The 22,612-nt window shown below is 58.5% G+C and overlaps 2 protein-coding genes across 8 annotated transcripts; both read left to right on the top strand.

Annotated features, from left to right (window-relative positions):
- Nucleotides 1-29: 29 nt before the first annotated feature.
- Tmc8 (transmembrane channel like 8) lies at nt 30-9,256 on the top strand. 5 transcript variants are annotated; one of them, XM_087208399.1, is made up of 16 exons: nt 30-1,629; nt 2,128-2,392; nt 2,580-2,728; nt 3,005-3,154; nt 3,344-3,426; nt 3,824-3,960; nt 4,199-4,346; nt 4,611-4,781; nt 4,967-5,106; nt 6,475-6,598; nt 6,955-7,052; nt 7,187-7,370; nt 7,468-7,598; nt 7,681-7,839; nt 8,268-8,346; nt 8,719-9,254. In XM_087208399.1, the coding sequence occupies exons 2-16, from the start codon at nt 2,232-2,234 to the stop codon at nt 8,905-8,907; spliced, it is 2,103 nt and encodes a 700-aa protein (XP_087064525.1). In that variant the 5' UTR covers nt 30-1,629; nt 2,128-2,231; the 3' UTR covers nt 8,908-9,254. The 5 variants fall into 5 exon arrangements, with proteins under 5 accessions (XP_087064525.1, XP_021096826.1, XP_021096824.1 ...); XM_021241167.2 differs by having other exon boundaries at nt 7,681-7,942; XM_021241165.2 differs by having other exon boundaries at nt 2,580-3,154; nt 7,681-7,942; nt 8,719-9,256.
- Nucleotides 9,257-13,016: 3,760 nt separating this feature from the next.
- CUNH17orf99 (chromosome unknown C17orf99 homolog) lies at nt 13,017-22,612 on the top strand. 3 transcript variants are annotated; one of them, XM_004860816.3, is made up of 6 exons: nt 13,017-13,127; nt 13,544-13,576; nt 18,271-18,558; nt 20,941-21,210; nt 21,400-21,430; nt 22,247-22,612. In XM_004860816.3, exons 1-6 carry the CDS (start codon nt 13,046-13,048, stop codon nt 22,251-22,253), a joined length of 711 nt encoding a protein of 236 aa, XP_004860873.1. In that variant the 5' UTR covers nt 13,017-13,045; the 3' UTR covers nt 22,254-22,612. The 3 variants fall into 3 exon arrangements, with proteins under 3 accessions (XP_004860873.1, XP_004860872.1, XP_087064530.1); XM_004860815.3 differs by having other exon boundaries at nt 21,343-21,430; XM_087208404.1 differs by lacking the exon at nt 13,017-13,127 and having other exon boundaries at nt 13,300-13,576; nt 21,343-21,430.

The following is a 22,612-nucleotide window of genomic DNA, read 5'->3' as shown; positions in this document are numbered from 1 at the left end:
GGTCACGTGACCCGTGCCGGCCCCGCCCCTCCGCCCGCCGGCCTCCTCGCGTCCCGCCTCGAAGCCTGCGCAGAGCCAGGGTGGCCGAGTGGCCGGCTCTGGGAGGTGGAAGCCCCGGGGGAGTTTGTGAGACTCGGTTTCCCCAAGTTTCAAAAGGGGACACTAGCTCCGGACCCACCCACTTCCTGAGGTGGGGACTGCCAAATAAGGTGCGGCGGCGAGGCGCCGGCAGCGAGCCTTTCTGCCCCGGGTTGGGCAACCCGGCCCACGCCCGCCGCCGGTTACCTCCCCTCCCGTGGGGCTCCGAGGTGCGCTCTGTGCTGTTTATCTGGCAGGAGTGCAGGGCTTCCTGCGTGGCTGGTGGGGAGGAGGGGCGCCAAGGAGGGCGGCTGAGACTTTGTGAAGGTCCCAAGGGCTCCCCACCGGCCGGGAGACACGCGCCCGTCCTGTTCACAGATGCCAAAACCGAGGCCGGCCGGGAGGTGCCTCGGCCTCCAGGGTGCCACCAGCCAGAGCGTGCTAACAGCTCTTTGAGGACACAACTTTGAGACTCCCGTGGCACCAAGGACCTGAGGAGGGGGAGGGCCATGAGGCAGGCACCGGAGGGGAGGCCAGGACCCTCCTGGAGGAGAGAACAAGACCCGAGACAGGACGAGGCACAGAGACCATGAACTACGGGCCCAGAGGAGGTGGCTTCTTTGCAGCCATCAGTAGGTCCTCAAGTGGGAGGCCTTCGGCTGCTTCTAAGTACCTTGGCCTGAAGGTCCAGCCCTGCCCAGCCCCTGCCACCACACGGTCCCCTGGCACAGTCCCCCTCTGTGCACACCCACACTGGACTTAGCCCAGGCCCAACCTGAAAGCCACCTCTTCCGTTGGAGCATGTGGCACTTCTGCTGACACCTGCACTGTGAATCTGTCCCCCGGCCCCCACCCCACTGTGTGCCCAGCACCAGCATCAAGTTTGGGCCTGGCACAGAGGGGGCTCTGGAAATGACGAGGGTGGTGAAGGGGGGCAGACGACGTCCCGGAGAACTCAGAGCTGGGATGACCCACCCCCAAAGGAGGGGGACAGGGGGCTTCGAGGCCTCCCAGGGGATCCGAGGACAAGCAGTCCAGCAAGGCTCCTAAATGTCAAGCATGGAGCCCCTTGCAGAGTGCTGGCAATGGGGCCACGAGGAGGGATGGAAGAGGGTGACAGCCACAGAGGCCCGGAAGTTCAGAAATAACTGGCTTTGGACACCCAGCAGCCGACTGGTGCAATGAGGGGCTGTGTGTCACTATCGCACTCTCCTGGGTGACCTGCTGAAGAAAGATAAGGCTCGCCAGGGCCAGGCCTCTGGGTCAGGAGCAGCCACACTGCAGTCCTCCGTGGGACACCAGAGGGAGGGAAGGTGGGCCCCAGCTCAGCTGGCAGAAGGCTTGCAGACGACCAGGCCTACGCCTCTCACCTGCGCCCCCGGTGCCCCGCAGCCTGCAGGAAGTGCCGCTCAGCCTCAGAACAGAGGAAACGTCGGGGAAGGCCAGGGTTCCTGTCATGTGACCCCAGCCTAGCTCTCTCACAGTCTTGTCTGGCTTGGCGGCGGCCGGCCCCAGCAGAGGGCTCCGGGAGCGTGGGCTCCTTGTCCCCAGGTGAGCTGGAGGAAGTGCGGAGAGGAAGAGGAAGTGGGAGGGTTGGGGGCAGGGGCAGGTGAGGGAATTCTTAGCAGCTGCTAGAGCAGCATTGGGGTCTCCTCCTCATCTGGGTCCCAGGAGGGAAGCTAAGTGGGTGCGGGCCAGGGGCACTGGGCCTCAAGAAGGAAGACAGAAAGCGGCCGCAGCACCTCCAAGACTGGGGTGCTGTAGGATACTGGGCCCCAGGAACTGCTGAGGTTTGGGGCTAGGTGTCTGTCTTCCCAGAGAGCAAATGGGCACATGGAGAAGAGCAGGAATTGTGTTCCTCAAAAGGGTGACCCCCAAAGCCTGCAGCCCCAGGTGGCTGTGCCTGTGACAGCTGCATCTCCCGACACCCTGTAGGCCTTCACCCCATTTGATAGATGAGAGACTGAGGCCCTGGCCTGGCTTCAACATTGACTGAGCTTGGATCCCTACTCCAGCACGATTCTTTCTTTTCATTTCTGGGCACTTCAGCACCAAGACCTTGCAGCTCCCCGTCTGGCGCCCCACGTCCCTCGTCCCTCCTGAGAGCAGGGCTTGAACCTGTGCCCCCAACCCCGGCCCATCCCCACCACCGGATGTTTCACGAGTGGTCAATGCAGTTGGGGCAGACCCCAGGGGGCCCAGGACCCCAGCCGGAGGCCGAGGAGCTCTGGGAGCGGGAGATGGAGTGGCTGCGTGCCTCCCAGGAACCCCTGCGCTTGCTGCCCTATGCCATGGTGGACAAGCGCTTCATCCGGTGGGTGCCCAGCAGGAACACAGGCGAGGCCAGGGGTGGGGTCAGCCGCCTGGGAGTACACACTGCACTGCGGGATGCAGGTGGGGAACCATGGGCAGTGGGGAGACTCCCAGGCCCACCGCACCATCCGCCTGGCCCCGGGGTGGGCAGGGGCTGGCTCAGGGGCATCCCATCACACCCCACCCAGGCAGATGCGGGAGCCTGAGGACATGGAGATGACGTGCTGGCAGCAGTGGCAACGCAGGCAACAGACCATGGCACACCGCCTGAGGGAGGCAGCATGGCGGCTTGCCCGGGGCTTCGGGCTCTGGGAGGGGGCACTGTACGAGATCGGGGGTAGGTCCCTGACTTCCCATGTCCCCTCTTTGGAGTCCTGCTGCCCAGCTTGGAAAGGGAGGAGGGCACCATCTCACCCCCACCGACCAGCCCCTCCATCCTGGCACATCCGGAGTCCCAGGAGTCTGGTGCCAACCTCCTTGGGTGACAGCACCCCCTGGTGGCCCTCAGAGGCACTGCCAGAGCATGGGGGCCGGTGGGCACCCACACCCGGTGGCTCTGGGAGTCCCAGCTCGGGCCCTGACTGCTCCCCTCACTCCCTGGCCTTCTTTACAGGCCTTTTCGGCTCAGGCATCCGCTCCTACTTTACCTTCCTCCGCTTCCTGCTGCTGCTCAACCTGCTGACTGTGCTGCTGACCGCCAACTTCGTGCTGGTACCCCTGGCCTGGCTCCACCCCCCGGGCCCAAGTCCCGCCCCAAACTTCAGTGAGTCCTGAGTGGCCTTGACTCTCTGGGCCCCAGCTGGCCCTGTTGCTTGTGCCCAGCCCTGGACCTCCCTGACCCTGCCTGAGGCACGGCACACATCGTGGGTGTCACGGCTGGGCTGCAGAATGGAAAGTCCAGGGGGCCACTTATGTCTTGGGAACCTGTCCCTGTTCCACCCTTCTTCAACAGCCCTCCAGTGCCCCAGGGGCCACCAGCCCCAGACTGACGTTCCCAGGTTCCACAACCGGCTATGGAATGTTTTAACTGGCAGGGTAAGTGGTCCGGGGGGCACGGAGCCCCCTCCATGAGGATCCCACCCTCCAGGGGTGTTTTGGCTTCTAGGCGCAGGACTTCCGAAGGCTGGTGGGACACGGTGGCGACCATGGACAGCACAGCCCCTGGACTTGGGTCCCGTCGGGGGGCGGGGGGTAGGGGACGGGAGAGCCTTGGGTAAGCATCTCGTCCCAGGAAGCCATCAAGTGCGGACTCTCGTGTTTGAGTCCTGCCTGTGATTCCTCAAAGCTGGGTGACCGAGTGGCCCAAACTCTCTGCCTCTGTAAAATGGGGATATTTTCACCTACCTGGAGGGTGAGGAGTTCACATGTAGCAAGTACTAGAAGGGAGCCTGATGCTTGGCCCACGCCCAGATGCCCCCCTCGCGATTCCCAGGCCTTCAACAACACTTATCTTTTCTACGGCGCCTACCGGGCGGGGCCGGAGAGCAGCTCCGCCTACAGCATCCGGCTGGCCTACCTCCTCTGCCCGCTGGCCTGCCTGATGCTCTGCTTCTGTGGGACGCTGCGGAGGTGAGCGCTCAGCCTGTGCCTTTGCCGGTCCCCGGGCCATCTTCCCGGGTCACCCCGTCCATGGAGAGGCCTCCCCAAGTTCGCAGACAGGTCCCCGCCCCTGTTCAGTAAGGCTCACCAAACACGGGCATCCCAGCCACGTATCCCGGGAGAGAGGCCCCTGGGGTCCTCCCATGCCAGACCAGCCAAGCCTCGGCCAGGCTGGAGGGTGCAGATACAGCACCGTGTCTGCCCCCAGAATGGTGAAGGGCTTGCCACAGAGGCCAGGGCTGGGGCAGGCCTACAGGGTGCCTCTCAGTGCCAAGGTCTTCTCGTCCTGGGACTTCTGCATTCATGTTCGGGAAGCCGCCACCATCAAGAAGCACGAGATCAGCAATGAGTTCAAGGTGCGTGTGAGAGTGGGCATGACTGAGTGTGTGCCCGTGCGTGGGCACGGGCGAGCATTGTGCCAAGAAAGTGAATTGTGAGTGTGGAAGCATCGTGACTATGTATGGATGTGTGCGTGTGTGTCAGAACGTGTGTGTGACATCGTGAGCGTGCAAACATTGTGCCCCAGTGTGGGGTGTGAGAACACGTGAGCGTGACTGAGCGTGAGAGGCGTGTGAGTGTGGGCGCAGCGGTGTCGCAGGACTCCGCCCTACCCGGCACAGGGGTACCTGGAGGAGAGCCACCGCCTCCGAGGGGCGCAGCGGGAGACCCCCGCCCAGCGCGCCTGCCGCCTGCTCAGCTACCTGCGCATCAACGTCCTCATGGGACTCCTGGTTGCCGGGGGCATCAGCGCCATCTTCTGGGCCACCAAGTACTCGCAGGACAACAAGGAGGTGCAGGCTGTTGTTCCCTTAGTCCTCGAAGCGCTCGCGATCGTGGGTCAGCCCGGCTCTTCCCAAGCGCGTCCCCAACTTCGAGCTTCTGGATCCCAGCCCCGCCCTCACTGCACCCCAGGGGCCGAAGGGGTGGGCAGCTGACGGCGCCTGCGCCAGGGCCCCCTCACCCTGGCTCCCCGCAGGAGCCGCTGTTCTTGGTGCTCCAGTACCTGCCCCCCGGGGTCATCTCGTTGGTCAACTTCCTGGGGCCTATGGTGTTCGTGTTCCTGGTCCAGCTGGAGAACTACCCGCCCAGCACCGAGGTCAACCTCACCCTCATCTGGTGAGCACCCCGGGGGCCGTGTGGGCGCAGGGAGCTCCCGATGGGCCCCCAGGTTCACAGGCCAAGCGGGTGGGCGTTCCTGGACGCGGGCTTCCCAGTCCTCACCACAAGGGGGCCGGGCTGGCCCACGTGCCAGCACAGAGGAGCACGGGCTGTGTGGCCGGGGTCTGGGAACCCATGTCACACGCGTGGGCTGTAGCCCTTTACCGTGATGTGATCTAAGCACCTGGCCATCCTCATCTCCAGGGGCGAAGTGCCCCGGCCAAGGCCAATCTCACGATGCTTTCAGGATGCAGGTTCAAATCCAAGTCCTCCTCCACCCCAGTGCCCTTCTCAGCACTTGGTCTTAGCTCTACCCCAACTACTTTCCCCTGCAAACTGCCCCCACCCCCAAATCCCCAGACGCTTCGTTCTCCTCCTGCCACCCTCACCTGCTTCCTGCCTACCTGTCTCTTCCAACTGTGATTTCCTTGGAAAGTCTGCTTTTTTTTTTTCCCTTCATTCTTTGGGATTGAACTCGGGCCTTCACACTGAGCTACATTTCCAGCCTTTTTTATTTTAAAACAGGGTTTCACTAAGTTGCTAAGTTGCCCAGGCTCGGCTCAAACCTGCAGTCCTCCTGCCTCAGCTTCCCCGAGTGCTGGGATTACAGATGTGCATCACCACACCTGTCTGAAACTTTACTTTTTGAATATGTTATGAATGCTCACGTGGCTAAAAAAAAAGTTCAAAATTCTCAAAAGGATGAAAGGTTAAAAAATAAGCTCCCACCCACCCTGCCTCCCAGGCCCCAAGTGGGCACAGAAGCGTCCACCCTCGCAGATAATGTGCATGTGATGGTTTCAGGCCAGCAGACCTACACGGGATTCTGGCACGTTACTTGGTGAGGATGCATGGCCTGTGCCTCTGTGTTGTCCGTGAGCTAGGGAGTGAACAGGGCTGGGCTATAACTCAGTGGTAGAAGCCTGCCCAGCAGGTGCGAGGCCCTGGGTTCCATCCCCAAGCACCACGAGGAGAAAGAACACGAAAAAGAAGGTCTCATCTGAAAGATTCAGGGTTTCTTCTCCCCTGTGGAGCGTGGCATCTGTAAATTGTAAACTGAGTTGGGCAGAGGATACCCAGACAAGACAGTGTTTCCCAAACTGATTTCAAAACAGAACCCCTTTCTCAGGAATCACCTGGAGACTTGGATTCTGGGGAAATACTTGGGAAACACTGCTGTGGCTGGAGCAGGCTGTAAAGAGACTGGGCTCTGGATCTACAGGGGGCAGGGCCCAGGGAGAGGCAATCTCCTGGCCTTGTCCACATAGCAGCCACACCTGTGACCACACCTGTGACCCAGCGGCCTTGTACCTGTCCCCGCCCCAGGTGCGTGGTGCTGAAGCTGGCCAGCCTGGGGATGTTCTCCTTCTCACTGGGTCAGACGATGCTGTGCATTGGCAGAAACAAGACCAGCTGCGAGGCCTACGGCTACAACGCCTGTGACTACCAGGTGGCTGGTGGCCTGGCTGGGGCCTGCCCCTCCCATCCTTCTCTGCAAAGCACGCAGAGTCCTGTCAGTCCTACAGTGTCAAACACGCAGCGACCTGTCCCTGCCCTTGGTCCCCTTGGGCCCTTCCAGGTCTCACCTTTGTGAGCAGCTGTGAGCAGAGCGCCATACAATGGCGCACCTCCAGGGGGCATTCCTGCACCACACTGCAGTGTGGCAGTCCTGGGGAGTGGCTCCTGCTCTGACTTCCCTGGAGCCTTGTCAAGCCAAGCTCCTGTGCTGCGAGATCCTCCCAGGGTGGGTAAGGGACGGGAAGTGGGGGGCAGGATGTTGACCGGGCCCCTCGCTCTGCACCCCAGTGCTGGGAAAACTCAGTGGGCGAGGAGCTGTACAAGCTGATCATCTTCAACTTCCTTCTCACGGTGGCCTTTGCCTTTCTTGTCAGCCTGCCTCGGAGGTGAGCCAAGCAAGAGGTGGCACTATAGGGAGAACGGGGTGGCAGGGGCATGCTTGGGGACCGCCAGGTCTGCCCGTGTGGTGTGACGGTCCACCGCCCGACATCCTTCTTGACCTGGACCCTGCCCACCCCAGGCTGCTGGTGGAGCGGTTCTCAGGCCGGTTCTGGACTTGGCTGGACAGGGAGGAGTTCCTGGTGCCCAAGAACGTGCTGGACATCGTGGCGGGGCAGGCGGTCACCTGGATGGGCCTCTTCTACTGTCCCCTGCTGCCTCTGTTCCACAGCATCTTCCTCTTCCTCACCTTCTACATCAAGAAGGTGAGGACACCAGCTGGGAGGGAACGCAGGCCTTCTGTCTCCTTGTGGGGTGTGAGAACTGCGCTCATGGACCTGCTGTTCCTTGCCTGCTCCCCAGTACACCCTCTTGAGGAACTGCAGGGCGTCCCCTCGGCTCTTCCGTGCCTCCAGCTCCACCTTCTTCTTCCAGCTGGTGCTGCTCCTGGGCCTGCTCCTGGCAGCGGCACCCCTGGGCTATGTGGTCAGCAGGTGAGGGAGGAGGGCTGGGGTGAAGCTGGTGGGAAGCCCCTACCCTGCTCCCCCGACACCCAGGTCTCCCCTCTTCCTCCAGCACCCACTCCTCCTGGGACTGTGGTCTCTTCTCCAACTACTCAGCCCCCTGGCAGGTGGTGCAGGAGCTGGTGGCTCTGCGGCTCCCAGTCCCTGGCCAGCGTGTCCTCCACTATCTCGGCTCCCACGCCTTCAGCTTCCCCCTCCTCATCCTGCTCAGGTGCCTATCGGGGTGGCAGGGACCGTGGGAGGGGAACGCCGAGGAGGGTGTCCTTTTCCCTAGCCCGTCTCACGGGGCCCAGAAGATATGCAGGGAAGCCCAGGTGAGCAGGACCCGGGCACCAGGTAGGGGCCCAAAGTCAGGGAGCCTGGGGCCCTCCACTGTGAAGCAGGCCCGCGTGGCCCAGTACCCTTATGTCATGGGGACTCCCTGTCCACCCGGGAAGCATGGCACCTCGCTGGAGGACCAGGATAGAGGGATCCCAGGGGCCTGCGAAGGGGAGGTGCATCCTCGCCCCAGTAAAAGTTGTGCAAGGAGAAACCCCAGGACCGCCTGGTTTTAAGAGGCTGGTGTTGGGAGGAGGAAGTCAGGGGGTGGCACCTGTGGAAGGTAGGGTGACTGACGTTGAATCCTGTGTCTGCCCCAAGCCTTGTCCTGACCGTGTGCGTCTCCCAGTCCCAGGCCAATGCGAGAGCCATCCACGTGCTCCGGAAGCAGTTGGTGTGGGTTAGTGGACGCTGGGCTTGGGGGACACCCATCTTTTGGGAGCGGGGCCTGAGATAGGCTGGTGCCTCCGCTGCGGTGCAGATGGGGAAGGGGAGGGAAGGAAAGAGGTCCTCAGACACGGCCAGTGTTCTGGAGCGCGACCTGATAAGAACGTGGCCCTGGGGGGGGGGGGGGTCTGTGACGGGGGGCGTGGCCTCTGGCGGAGGAGCCCCGCCCGCGCGTGACCCGCCGTGACCTCAGGTTGCGTTGGGGGCGGGTCTTGTTGGGGCGTGGCTCCGGCCCTGGTGGGCGTGGCCTGGGCTGCCCAATCCGAAGTCTCCCAGTGACTCCCTCCGCTAGACTCGCTAGTAATCCGCTGCTTGCTCCCCACAGCAGGTCCAGGAGAAGTGGCACCTGGTGGAGGAGCTGTCGCGGCTGCTGCCAGAGCCAGGCTCGAGCGAATCTCCGATCCCCGACTCCCCTCACTTCCGAGCTTCGCGCCCAAGGTCCTTTGGCCCCGGATTCCCGAGCCCAGGTTCCCCGGGCCCCAGGCCGGGACCCTTCCACACGGACCGTCCCTGATTAGGCTCCTCCTACCCCGGATAGCGCGGTGCCCCGGCCCCGCCCCCCATGCCGCTTTCCCCACGGCACGGGCACGGAGCTGTAGCTGTCGCTGGCTGTAGCACCGATTCGGCGTCCCCCACGAGTGGACCTGCAGCACCCACTTTCCCACCCTGGCCTCTAGAGACGCCCCCCTCCACACCAACAGGGCCCCCCAAAGAGGGACACACATCCCCAGGGGCAGCAGGAAGACCATATGGGAATTTCTTTTTTTTTAATCTCATTCCTTTAAAATTTCTATTTTTTTACTAAATATTTTATACTGCACAAAATATATAATTATAGTGACCGACCCATAAACACAGTTCACAAATACTGCATCTTTTTGAGGTGCTGGGAAGTTGCTAACGGGAGGGCGCACTCACAAAGCTTGGAGCCCTCTCCCTTGCGGAGAGTGGGGAGAGGGGAGCTGGCCGACCCTGCATGAGAGCTGCCCTATGCACACCCCACTGCAGCCCACCTGCTCAGCCCTTCCCAGTGTGGACAGGAAGCTCGCAGAGGTCAGGACCACAGCCAGCAAGGGCAGAGCTGGGACTTGAACCCAGGGCAGAAGGGCAAAGCCACACTGACTCAGAAGAGGCTCAGCAGCCATTCCTGACCCTAAGCACGAGGACTCCCTGAAGTCCAAGTCCGGGTGAATGGGAGGGTGTTGTCGCACTCTGTCCCTGCTGTAGCCAGCAAAAGTGCTGTAGGGAATGGAACGTGGGTTCATGCCTTGTCTTCTGCAGAACCTGTCCTCCCACGCTGCTCACTAAGCCAACCGCAAGCCTCTGTGGGGTGAGGGTCTGCCAGGGTCCTAGCAGCATCAGTAGGGTTACACTGTGACAGACACATGGAGTGTGGGTCTCACCAGGTAGCATGGCCCTCAGGCCTAGGATGTGGCCCAAGGCTGCACCCCAGATTTCAGAGCTGTTCAGCGATCCTTTGCTGAGCCTGCTGCCCCCACCTCATGCTGCACTGGCCTCGGAAGCTGACTCCTCCAGCACCTGGTGTGACTGAATAGGAGGCAGCCAGCAGCCAGGGTGTCCAGACTTTTTAAAGTGCCCTGGCGACTCTCAAAGGGAGCTGGCATTTAGGGCTATGGGGAGGGAAGGTCAGAAGAAATCCCAGGACTTGCTTGAAGAGCCTCCTGCTACCCCAGGGGACCAGCGCCTGGCTGATTCCCATCTGGCAGATGTCATCACAGTGGCTCTGCCTGCTGCCCTCAGGGCTGGGGCTTCCCATCTGATCATAAAGCCTTGGCCAGTCCAGCCCCTCTCCACTGACCTAATCTCACTGGCTGGTATTGTATGACCACCACTGTCACCCATGTGGAGTGAGTGCTGCTAAATGCCAGGTCCTGTTCCTGGGGTGGCAGTGAGGCCACTCCAGAAGCAGGAGCTCTGTGTGTAGTCTGGGAAGGGATCATCGGCACTCTCCAGGTGGGGTCCAGCAATTGATGCCTCCCATGTGAGCCACACCCCAGCCTTTTTATTCTGTATTTTTTATCTATTTTTATGTATGTATGTATTTAATTTTTTTTTTTTTGGTACCGGGGATCAAACTCGGGTCCTTGCACTTGCACAACAGGCGGCGAAACCACTGAGCTAAATCCCTGGCCCGCATGTATTTATTTTTGAGACAGTGTCTCATGCATGGCCTCCCATGTGAGCTACACCCCAGCCCTTTTTTATTTTCTATTTTTATTTATTTATTTTTGAGACAGGGTCTCACTATGTAGTTCAGGCTGGCCTTGAACCCACAACGATCCTCCTGCCTTAGCCTTCCAAGTGCTGTGATTACAGCCATGCATGCACCACCACTCCTAGCCCTTTTAACTCTTTGAGACACGTTCTCCCTTCTTTGCTAATTTGCCCGGGCTGGGCTCCAGCTTCTGATCCCCCTGCCTCAGGCTCCCAAGTAGCTGGGATTACAGGTGTGGGCCCGCTATCTAGGCCCTTTTTCTTTTTTCTTTTTGGTGCTGGGGATCGAACTCGGGTCCTTGCCCTTGCACAGCAGGCGGCGAAACCACTGAGCCAAATCCCCAGCCTAGGCCCTTTTATCACACTCACATCCCTTCAGCAAACACTTTGAGAGCCAGCCTCATGCGTGCCCATGTGCTCTGTAGGAACCATGAAGAAGATGGGCTTAGAGACTGAGGAGATCGCCAAGTGCTGGGCCTTGGGGTGCTCGTCCTAGGTGGGGGAAGAAGCCGTGCTCCTCTGAGAGGCTGAGAGGATCCAGTGGGTGATTATAAAATTCCAATGCCTGAGTGCCTGGGGGTCCACTCGAGGCTCCCCTTACCACAGGGTCACTCTTCCATGCGCAGCTCTAAGGGACCTCTCTGTGGCCTCCCCAGGTCTGGGCAAGGGGCCCTTCCGGGGACAGAACATGAGGAAACACAGGCACACCCATAGGGCCTTTGTACAGGAGATTGGCCCACTATGGGCAAAAATCACAGAACATAATAGGTAGTGGGGGCCTGGGGAGTTTTGGGGACATCCAGACTCCACTGGAGGAAACCAGTGGGTAACCTCAGGAGTCACCGCCGGAGCACCCTCACCAGCCCTGCCCTCCCTGCTGACCGGGCAGAGGTGCAGCCAGAGGACTGCTGAGCAGTACGCCTGGACAGGGACCGTGGTAGGGCAGGAAGGTGCCTCACTTCCCCAAGGCCCAGGGAAGGTGGCCTGGAGTTACCAGGACTCTCCTCTGACTCTGGCCCCCAGACAGGCTGAGAAGAGGAGTCTCCCCAGAAATGCCCAGATGGGGAAACACCAGCTCCTGGGCCTCTGGACACCAGACCGCCCACATCCTGAGGCCCCTCTGGGTCTCCCTTCAGTCCTTCCTTCCGCCCCTCCACTCCCAGCAGACTCAAGGTCAGGCTTTTGGAAGGGAATTATGCTGGGAACTAAGAGAAAATGCTACACGTATGTTGGGGCCAGGGCCCCGGGGGAGGACACAGGCGCCATCCCCCAGGCTCACGTCAGGACCTCAAGCTAGCGGCAAGTGACAGCACTGACTCCAGCAAGCTTGCTGTGGAGAAAGGGAGCCACCAACAGCAGCCCACAGCAGGCCACTTCCTGTCTCCTGCATCAGCTCTTCCTGCTATTCACTGGCCAGCAGGGGCCGCCCTGCAAGCAACGCCCTGATGCTGCCAGGCCAGGAGACAGGGCTAGAACTGGCCTTGGTTGGGTCAAGCATCCATCCCTGGGCTGATGGGCCATGCTGGGGGCAGGGAGCAGGTTCCTTGGTCGGGCTTTCCTGGAAACAAATGGTTGCCTGGCTCAGGGACCATCATCCAGGAGGAAGCAGTCAAAGCTGGTGATTCCCGCACAGTCACCAAACCTGCCCAGAAAGCCCCTGGTGGGTCTGGCAGTCCCAGCCCAGGCCATGAATGAGGAGCCCGGCCCGCAGGCAGAAGGGTGGCAGTGCCCACTGTGTAGAAGGCAGGACCTGCTCCCTTGGTGGTCTCCGTCTCTCCAGGTAGCTCAGCTGCAGAACCACTGGTGATGCAGCTCTGTCTCCTCTTTGTCCAGAGTGGCACTGGGTCTGGGCCTCGGGAACGATCATCCCTATCCTGGGGCCCGAGGAAGGACCCTGCCACTCTGAGTGACTCAGGGACACTGCATTACACTCCTGGGGTGACCAGGGGCCCAGGTCAGATACAAACCAGGGAGATGTGGACAGCCACTGCCCTTCCTCCCTGCTTTTCAGGGTGCAGCCCACAGCTCTCTGGAGCCACCTGGTCAGGCCCCTGCTGATCACATTAGGCCCACCCAGATAATCCGGGTCATCGCCCCCTCTAGGGCTCAGCAGGCACAACCTGGGCTCACCCTTCCCACTGACATAACCCACCGGCAGGGTCAGGGGTGAGGGTGTGGACGTCACCTGCCAGGAGAGCCCTGGGCCATGCTCAGCGTGCTGGCTGAGCTTGGTCAGGCCTGGCGTGCTCCCAGGCCCGGACTCCTCCCTTCTGCTCCCCTGGGGGGCCTGGGGCCGTTGGCTGTGGGGTTCTCTGGGCCCAGCCCTGGGAACTGTGGCCTCTGGTTTATCTCCTCGCTCCAGGCAGCCACCAGGAGCACCCAGGGGCCCCAGGGTGGGGACCCAGACTTAGGAAGCCATGAAAGCTGAGCAGAGGCCTCACACAGCCCACACCCGCAGAGGCATGAGGCTCCCTCAGTTGCTCTGCTTGGCCACACTGGGTGAGCCCAAGGGGGACACTGTTGGGAGGTCCACTGCTTACGGGCTGGGGTGCTAGGGAGCGGAGGAGAGGTGGCCCTGGGTGTGGGCTTCCATCTTCCTGCCTCTGTGGCTGTTCCTCTTTGGTCACTCTGGCCTCCTACTCACACACTGGCAAAATGGGCTGACGATCCTGAATGTCACGGGGCTCAAAAGGGCTCTGTGTTGGGCCGGGGATTTAGCTCAGTGGTTTTGCCACCTGCTGCGCAAGTGCAAGGACCCGAGTTCGATCCCCGGTACCAAAAAAAAAAAAGAGCTCCATGAGTGAGCATGCTGATGGAGTCCTGGGGCCTCATGACCGGGAGCAGCCTGCTGCTCCTTCCTCCTGCCCTTGCAGGAGGCTCTGGGCAGCCTCCCCTGACACCCACCTCTCTTCCAGCCGCCAGCAGCTCTTCCAAGGGCCAGGCAGAAGGTGAGTGGCCCCACATCCTGAAGGGTCGAAGGCAGCCCGCTGGGGACCCCGCAGCAGGACCTCTACCTGGGGTGGATGCCTTGGCTGGGAGGAGGTGGCAGGGGTGAGGAGAGGTGCTAGGGGCAGCTGGACAATCCTGGACCCTGGCAGGACCCTGGGGGTGTGGAAAAGGAAGAGCAGGCACTGGGACGGGGCGAGTCCCTGGGACACAGGGCAGGGACGGTCCTGCTTAGGGTGGGCGGCTGGAGTGTGGGGGTGTCTGGGGCAGGGGTGCCCCATCACTGTACCTCAGGTCCTCATCTGGAGCAGCTTCTCCTCCAGGTGCCTCACGCATCTGCCAGGTGGTGCAACCAGAGAGGCTGGGGGATTTGGGTGGCACCTTGGCTCAGGAGGAGGGCATGAGGCAGTCGAGATCTCCCTTGGTCCGGCATGGGAGGCATCAGGTCTCTCTCCCCACAATTCACACAGGTTGGTTCAGAGCCAGGGAGGAGGCGACCCCAGGGAGGGGACGGTCCCACCCGGGAGGGGAGGGTCCCACCCCCACCCATGGCTGCCCTGCTGCCTCCTCTGAGCTCCAACTCTCTGCCCCCCCCCCCGCTCCTCCCTCATTGTCACCTCAGCCCTGTGTCTGCTGAAGTGAACGCAGTCGCTCACCTCTCTGTCCTGTCCCTACCTGGCATCGCCGGGCCACGGGGACACAGAGCTGAACATCCCCCTCAGTTCTGCTTAAGGGTGGGTGGCAGGTAGTGGTGACGCACGTCCCACTTGAATGGAGCAGAAACTGAACTATCATTTCCTCATTTGCCATAAAAACAAGCCCATTGTCGGTGTTGCAGCTAAAAAAGGAGCAGGTGGCTGAGTCTCAGGAAAGTACCTGGGAGGGTCAGTCCTGCCTCCCTGTCAGCTCAGCCCCTGACGTCTCAGGTTTGTGCCGAGCAAGTTCTGCTAACTAAATGCCTAAGAGACCAGCTGATCAATGATGCGTTCATTCATTCCAAATGCACTTGAGCTCCTGTTTGGTGACAGGCACTGTTGCAGCCCTGGGGATGAAGAGATGAAGCCCTGGTTCTAGTGGGGCTAGGGGCAGAGGAGTAAAAAGTAAGCGCCTTCTGCAGCATGTCAGTGTTCACTTGTGACGAGGAGAAGCTGACAGTATTTCGGGGATGGGATGGGGCCGAAGTACAGCCATCAAGGAGACTTAGCTGTTGGCCGGGCCTACTGGGAGGGTGGGCTAAGTAACAGCCTGCCAGGTGGCACCCTGCAGCTGGGACTCTGCGGCCGGGGATGGGAGGATGGGCACGGGGTCTGGGATGGTGATGAGTGGAGGAGCCAGGACAGAGGAGAAATGGTCTCTGTGTGGGTGCTTTTTGTTTTCATTCTAACGGTCCTGGGAAATGAACCCAGAGCCTTTGCACTGAGCTACATCCCCAGCATTGTTTCATTTTGAGACAGATCTTGCTAAGTCCTGGAGGCCAGAAGTCCAAAATCAAGGTGTCTGCAGGCTTTTTCCCTGTGGAGGCTGAGCAAGAAGCTCTCCCCGTGCTCTCCTGGCCATCACCTGCAAGTCCTCACCGGTCTGCATCTCCGGGCCTGTTGTGAGGCCCCTCCCTAACCCAGTGCGCCTTACAAGTAGATCACCAAACTTGGGGGCATCTGTAGACACTCTGTTCTCTGTCCTAATAAGCCCCACGCAGAAGGGCTGGGGACACACTGACCACAATCTCTTTGGAGAACACATTCACCCCACACAGGTACACTGCTTGCTCAAACTCATGCCCCTGGGCCTCACATTGGTCCAAGGAACCGAAGTCTCCAGGACTGGAATTTCCAGCTCCTGGTTATCCCAGAGAAAAGTTGGCAGAGGGCAGGCAATTCTGGGGCCTCTGAGCCAGGCTGGACTCATACACAGCCTGGGGCCTGGGTGTAGACCCTCAGCTGCTTCCTGCTTCCTTTTGCTGGTTTGTTTTTTTTTTTTTTTTTGCAGTGTTGAGGATCAAAACCAAAACTAAGGCCTTGCGCAAGCACTCTAGCACTCAGCTACATCCTTCTCTTTCTTCATTTTTTGAGACAGGGTCTCAGTTGCACAGGCTGGCTTGAACTTGCACTCCTCCTGGTTCAGCCTCCCTAGTAGCTGGTGTTACAGGCATGTATCACTATCTTCAGTTTATTATTATTATTATTATTTTCTTTCTTTCTTTTTTTGGTACCAGAGATTGAACTTGTGACCTTGCGCTGTTGAGGCAGGCACCGGAACCACTGAGCTAAATCCCCGGCCCTATTATTGTTATTTTAAATTTTGGTTTTCTGAGACAGGGTCTTGCTCTGTAGCCCAGGCTGGCCTCGAACTCACAGCGATCTTCCTGCCTTAGCCTCTTGAGTGCTGGGATGACAGGCCTGCGCCACCACACCTGGCCACTTCTCTCAGGTTAAATCCATAAGCTAAAGAATCAAAAGGAAAAAAGATACAAATCTTTTTAGGATAAAAAGTGAATCCCCCCCCCCCGCAAAAAAAAAAGTGAATCCCCTTGTGCTGTGCAAACTGTACCTTATAAAGGCTCCAGTCTGTACACGTAGGCAAATCAAGTTTCTACTCAGTCGCTGAAAGGGAAAGGAAGGGGTTTTCTCTCTCCCTCTGTGAAGGGAGCAAAATGACAAGTGTAACCACACTGCGGCCCAACCCCCACATCCCCCATGGGAGCAGCCCCTGGCCCCAGACCATCTTTGGCCCTCAGGAGGGGGACTCTCCAACTGGGATCCTCCTGCCTCAGCCTCCTGAGTGCTGGGATTACAGGTGTGTGCTACTATGCCCAGCTATATTTTATTTTGAGACAGGGTCTTGCCTAGTCCCTAAACTGCCCAGACTGGGCTCAAACTTGCAATCTTCCTGCTTCAGCCTCCCAGAGTGCTGGGATTATATGGGTTTACTATCATGCCCGGCCGCACTATTCTTGAAAAGTACACAGATGCCCACTGGTAACACACCCTCTGTTCCCACCTCCTGTTCAGAAGGTGACTTTGCTTAGTCCTGACTTGTGTCCTGGGGGGAGTCAGCAAGGGCAGTGTGAGGCCCAATAGGAGGACAGTAGGATGTTTCTGTGTCGAGGTCAATACCAGGGGCGGCCTACAAAACAGTAAAATCGCTTGTGAGCAGATCCCTGGCTGGGACAGGCCTCCCAGTCTGGGTGGGAGGGAGCTTGGGGTGCCCTGAGCATGCCAGCCCCCTGCAGCCATCTCACTACTCTTCAAAACCCCTGCTAGGGGGCTGGGGATGTAGCTCAGTGGCTCTGCACCCACCTGGCAAGCACAAGGTCCCGAGTTTGATCCCTGGTACCTGAAAAAGCCAACAACCATGTGTGCTTCCTTGAAGTTGCCTCTTCCTCTTGGCTCAGGCCACCCCTCTGGGCTTTGACCCTCCCCTGAAGTGCCTCTCAAGGATACAGGTCAGGCCCCCTGCCCTTGCCCTCTCACCATCCCCTAAAGCCAGGTGTTCACTGCTCTGGGTGCAGGGCCCCGCTGTCACCCCTGAGTCCCCAGTCCCGCGGTGGGGCTGGCAGGACGGGGGCCTCTGAGCTTGGAGGGAGGCCACGGCCCAGACTCCGAATGGACAGGCGAGTCTGAATGGAAGCTGCTCCACTGGGTCCCTGTCTGTCCACACAGATGTGACCCAACCTGGCAAAATTACTGTCAGCTCAGGTGTCTGCTGGGAGCACCTGGACCACAGCATCCAGGGAGCATCTACATCCCCTAGGGAGGTCCTAGAGCCAGAGAGGGCACTGAGCGGGCCACTGCCTTTTGATTTCAGTGAGTTATTCAGCCAACAAGCCGTATACCTCTCAGCTGAGGCACAGCAATGTAGGGCATGGCACACGCCTGTCCCCTTGCAGCTGGGAGTGGGCAAGGTTGGGGGTCCAGAAGGCAGACCAGGGTCCCACCCCTCCTCGCCTGTGTCCTGCGTAGCTGCTCACATCTCAGAGAATTCTGGGTTTTTTTAGTCCTGGCAATCAAGCCTAGGACTTTCCCACTGAGCTGCACCTCACACCCTACTCTCTTTTAATTTTGAGTCAGGGTCTTGCTAAGTACTAGGTTGCCAAGCTGGGCTCTAACTTGGCAATCCTCCTGCCTCAGCTTCCTAGAGTTCTTAGATTGCAGGCCTGTGCCATCACATCCAGCTCTCATGGTCTCTTCTATTGGAATATTCCAGGCAGAAAAGACCTGAACACAGGAGACAGTGTTCTGTTGGGTTTGGTTTGGTTTGGTTGCGGTACTGGGAATTGAACCCAGGGCCTTCGCACTGAGCTACATCCCCAGCCTTTTTATTTTTTATTTTGAGACAGGGTCTTGCTAAATGACTAGGCTAGGCTCCAATTTGCAATCCTACTGCCTCAGCCTCCCAGAGTGCTGGGATTACAGGCGCAAGCCACCACCATACCTGGCTTCCACATGCTGTTTACCTATTCAGCTGCTGATGAGTGTTCAGGCTGCCTCCAACTCAGTTCTGGTGCATTGCACCATGTGGACATGTGCTTACTTGTGTCTGTAGAGCCCATCTTCTTGCTGTATGTCTAGTTGTGGAGTTGCTGAGTCGGGTGCTAATTCTTCATTTCACTTTGAGGAACTGCTAAGCCAGCATTTTCTTGAGGTGTTTGATTAATCTTGGTTTCTTTCTTCCTGTTCCATCTGCTTCACCCCCCTAGAAATCTCCATTGCCTACAAAGTCCTGGAGGTTTACCCCCAAAGTCGCCGTGTTCTCCTGACATGCCATGCACCCCAGGCCCCTCCTCCGGTCACCTACTTCCTCTTCGCCAGCCAAGGGATCCAGGTGGCCAAGAAGGTGGTGCAGACCCAGCAGCCAGCCTCCTTCACCCTCAACGTCACACTCAAGTCCAGCCCAGACCTGCTCACCTACTCCTGTGAGGTGGCCTCCCCCTCCGGCCCGCATGAGAGCAGCGCCCCGCTGCAGCTGTACTGGGAGCTGTGGGCCAGTGAGTGCAGGCCAGGAGCCTGGCTGGGACTGGGCACTGGGAGGGATTATTGAGGGCCAGGGCACAAGTGAGGATGGAGGACCAGCTGCTCACCTCCAGGCTGCCATTGGTACTGTAATCACTGAATGCTATAATCCCAGCACTCAGGAGGCTGAGGCAGGAGGATCACTGTGAATTTGAGGCCAGTCTAGGCTACATAGGGAGTTCAGGGCCAGCCTCAACTACACAGCGAGACCGTGCCTCAAAAAAAAAAAAAAGTGCTGTCCCTGCAAATCCACTTTCCCCCACTTCTACCCAATCTGCACACTGTCCCTGGTAGGAATAGGAAGTGTTGCCCAGCCTATGGTGGGACCAGGGCTCCTATCCATTCTGTCTCAACATTCTGATTACACCAACCAGGAGAGGCAGCCTTGGGGGAGGCACCCAGGCCTGGACCCCCAGAGGAGCAGGGTTTAGAGCCCACCCTGGGCTGGCTGTGGGGTCCAGGGCAAGTCACTCAACCTCAGGGCCTGGGCTATTTCTTCTGCAAAGGTTATAATAGGGCCCTAAAGCCAGCCATGGTTGTGTATGCCTGCAATCCTAGCTCTTGGGAGACTGAGGCAGGAGGATCCTGAGTTGAAGGCCAGCCTGGGCTACAAAGTCAAGACCCTGTCTCAGTAAGCAAAAAAAGAAAAAGAAAATCCCTGGGGATTTAGAAGGGATTCAATGAGGAACATTTAGTATTAATAGGTGGCAGGATTGGGCATTGTGCATGTCAGGTAAGAGCTCTAGCACTGAAGTACAGCCCCTACCCTAGTTTAGTGATCTTATTTGACTTTATTTTTTATTCTAGAATCAAGCAACACTTCATTTCACAAAACAGAATAAGTACTGTGGTGAGCTGAGCAGAAGTTTGCCTTTTCTGGGCTGGGGATTTAGCTCAGTGGTTTTGCCACCTGCTGCACAAGCGCAAGGACCCAAATTCAATCCCTGGTACCAAAAAAAAAAAAAAAAACAACAGGCGTGGTGACACACGCCTGTAATCCCAGCCCTTGGGAGGCAGAGGCAGGAGGATCACCAAGAGTTCGAGGCCAGCCTGGGCTACAAAGTGAATTCATCACAGCCTGAACACAAAGCAAGACCTTGTCTCAAAAAAAAAAACAAAAAAAACCCCAAGAAGTTTGCCTTTTCTTTTCCCCTTTGTGGTGCTGGGATGGAACCAGGGCCTTGTGTACGCTAAGCACATGCTCTGCCACTGAGCTACACCGCCAGCCCTCAGAGCTTGGTTTTCTAGACAGAGAAAGGGTGAAGAAAACAAGGGCCAAGAACAAAGGTGAACTGGTCATTTCAAAGTTGTTTTTCTTGGACAATCTAGGGACAGAACAATACAAAATTGGCTGATGGGGGCTGGAGGTCTGGAGGTGCAGCTCGGTGGTAAAGTGCTGGCCTAGCGCTGCCCTAAGGTCCAAGATTTGCATCCCCACCACTGAAAAAAAAGAAAGAAAAGAAAAGAAAAGAGGGCGGGGATTTAGCTCAGTGGCACTACACCTGCCTCACAAGTACAAGGAACTGAGTTCGGTCCCCGGTATGAAAAAAAAGATAAGAAAAGAAAGGAAGGACTGATGGATAGATTCATATTCTGTTGCTTTAGCTTGCCTTTCTTTGGTAAGGACTGGTGCAGAGGGAGAGTCACTAATATGTCAGTTAGAACCAGCCTGTATGGGAAATTTAGCTGTTCTCTTTCAAGTCCTGATTTCTCAGGGTAGATAAACAGCTTTGTTTTAGCATAGTGACCTGGAACTTTAATGTCATTTGCTCCATTTTGATTTTTTAGCCTGGATAGTGCAGAACCCTAGCCTGAAACAATACCCTCCTATAATTTTAAAATTAGGGTTGCCAGATAAATTTTACATAGGAAAAGCTGCAATTTAAAAAGGTATTAATAGTCAGAGCTGGGTGTAGTGGCCCAGGTCTATAATCCCAGCACTCAGGAGGCTGAGGCAGGAGGATCACCGTGAGTCTGAGGCCAGCCTGAGCTACATAGTGGGTTCAAGGGCAGCCAGGACTATGTAGCGAGACCCTGTCCCAAAAAACCAAAACCAAAAAATTCATTGTTTATCTGAAATTCAAGTTTAACTGGGTGTCTTGTATTTTTATTTGCTAAGTCTGGTGACTGAAATATACTACACCAAAACAAAACCAAAACCAAAAGTGAAATTACATAGTGCCCACTGTAAGCAGGCCAGAGGAGGACCTGGCACATGACCGGGACACTGGCCAGCCTCCCGGAGGAGGTGGCAGTCAGAGCCACACCTCCAGGCTCATCAAGCATCTGTAATGGGAATGTGCTGGGGAGGGGGTTACAATCTCCCAGCATGCTGTGCTCTGTCTCCCACCCACCAGAGCCCGTGTCCCAGCTGCAGACTAACATCACCCTGCACAGCGGAGGGCCAGGCCCCAGGGCAGAGATGTCCTGCTGGGCGCCCTCAGGCAGCCCGCTCATCACCTACCGCCTGGTCAGCAAGGACGGGCAGGTCCACATGCAACAGAGGCCACTCCACGGGCAGCCTGCCAACTTCTCCTTCCCACTGCCCCCCGCACTGGGCTGGTTCCAGTGCCAGGCTGAAAACAGCGTAGGGGTCCAGAGCAGCGCCCTCACACTGGTGCCCCCAGGTAAGAGGTCCCCTCGGCATCACTCCGTGGCTGGGAGGGGGCTGTGCCAAGTGTCTGGGGGGCAGCAGGTAGCGCGCCCTCCCTGGCCCCTGCTGAGGAAGCCCAGCTCGGCCACCTCTGCCACCCGCACAGGGGAGCTCCCCCAAGGACCTGCACTCGTGCTGACCGGCAGTCTCATCTCCATTGCAGCTGTGGCCTCCGGGATGCTGGGCTGGACCAGGTGGGTAGTGGGTGCCCAATGGCGGGGAGCAGGAGACTGGCTTGGGGGGCAGGGCTGCCACCTGGGCTGAGAGGGCACAACAGCCACAACTCAGACTTTTGCTAAGCTGGGCGCAGCGGAGCACGCCTGTGAGCCCAGCGAGTTGGAGGCCAGTCTGAATTGCATAGGGAGACCCTGTCTCAAAAGAAAAAAGAAAAGAAGAAGAAAGAAAAAAAAGAAAACCTTATCAAGAGCCCCTCATGCTGAGGGCCACCCAAGCATGCACATTCCTTGCACACCTGAACCTGAACCTGAACCTTGCCCGAGTCTGCCTGCCGTGGTGCCAGCCTACCTGAGGATGGAGCTTTTCTTCCTTCAGCTAAGGCCTGACGTCACCACCTGGGGACCGAGGTGAACCTAGAGCTCCCATCCTCCAGGGATGGCACAGTCAGCCTTTCCCAGGTGCTGGCAGGGGCCAGGGTCCTTTCTCCAAGGCTATCACTTCCTTGATGTCAGTACAGTGACCAGGGCCTCTGGGCTGTGTGACCCCAGTGGGCCTGGCCTTAGGTGATGGCAGCTGCCTCACCTCGGGGTCTCTGCCCCAAGTCTGTCCTTTGCAGAGGCCAGACTCACCTAACTGGGCCTAGCGCTCCCTTCCGGACATGGGGCGCAGAGACCTGGCTCCCTGGAGCTGTGGCCGGGACCAGCGTGTCGTCCCCCACCCCACCCCCCGTTAGGGGTGCCCGCCTGCCCAGACCGCGCATGCGCCCCGCCATCCCCTGAAGGGGCCACGGGAGCGGGCACCGACTTGACCCACGTCTCCTCCTTTTCATCCAGGCTGTGAGCAGAAGCTGCGGGCTCGTGAATCCACCCGGAGCCCCAGCCTTGCCTTGGGCCCCACAGAAGGACCCTCCGCGGGGATGAAGAGTAGCCCCCGGCAGGAGACAAGGGAGCCACGGTTTGAGGACACAGCAGCGGGCGGGCCGGATGCAGGAGTCTCTGAAGATGCGGGTGATAGACTTGTCTTGTGTGTAGGATTCACGCTAAATGAGTAGTTTGCAGCTGCTGTTGCCACAAGAACAAAAAATTGGGTAACTGAGATGAGGGATATGTTTGTTTGCTTCCCTGTAGGAACCATTTTATGTGTGTATCTAATAGCAGCAAGTTGCATACCTTCAACATACACAATAACATTTATCTTTA

This window comes from Heterocephalus glaber, unplaced genomic scaffold (genome assembly GCF_053883595.1).
Source record: "Heterocephalus glaber isolate CG9 unplaced genomic scaffold, H.glaber_assembly_v1.0 deba00000937, whole genome shotgun sequence".
In the NCBI taxonomy this organism is placed as follows: Eukaryota; Metazoa; Chordata; class Mammalia; order Rodentia; family Bathyergidae; genus Heterocephalus; species Heterocephalus glaber.
This window is presented reverse-complemented; position numbering and strand designations above follow the sequence as displayed.

Bases quoted from the DNA above. Each gene is read 5' to 3' on its own strand.
- Tmc8 (XM_021241165.2), top strand. From the start codon at position 2,232: ATGTTTCACGAGTGGTCAATGCAGTTGGGGCAGACCCCAGGGGGCCCA. The intron at 3,961-4,198 runs GTGAGCGCTCAG...GTCTGCCCCCAG, and splicing joins TTCTGTGGGACGCTGCGGAG to AATGGTGAAGGGCTTGCCAC. The intron at 8,347-8,718 runs GTTAGTGGACGC...TGCTCCCCACAG, and splicing joins TCCGGAAGCAGTTGGTGTGG to CAGGTCCAGGAGAAGTGGCA.
- CUNH17orf99 (XM_087208404.1), top strand. From the start codon at position 13,435: ATGCTGATGGAGTCCTGGGGCCTCATGACCGGGAGCAGCCTGCTGCTC. The intron at 18,559-20,940 runs GTGAGTGCAGGC...CCCACCCACCAG, and splicing joins GTACTGGGAGCTGTGGGCCA to AGCCCGTGTCCCAGCTGCAG. The intron at 21,211-21,342 runs GTAAGAGGTCCC...CCACCCGCACAG, and splicing joins CCTCACACTGGTGCCCCCAG to GGGAGCTCCCCCAAGGACCT.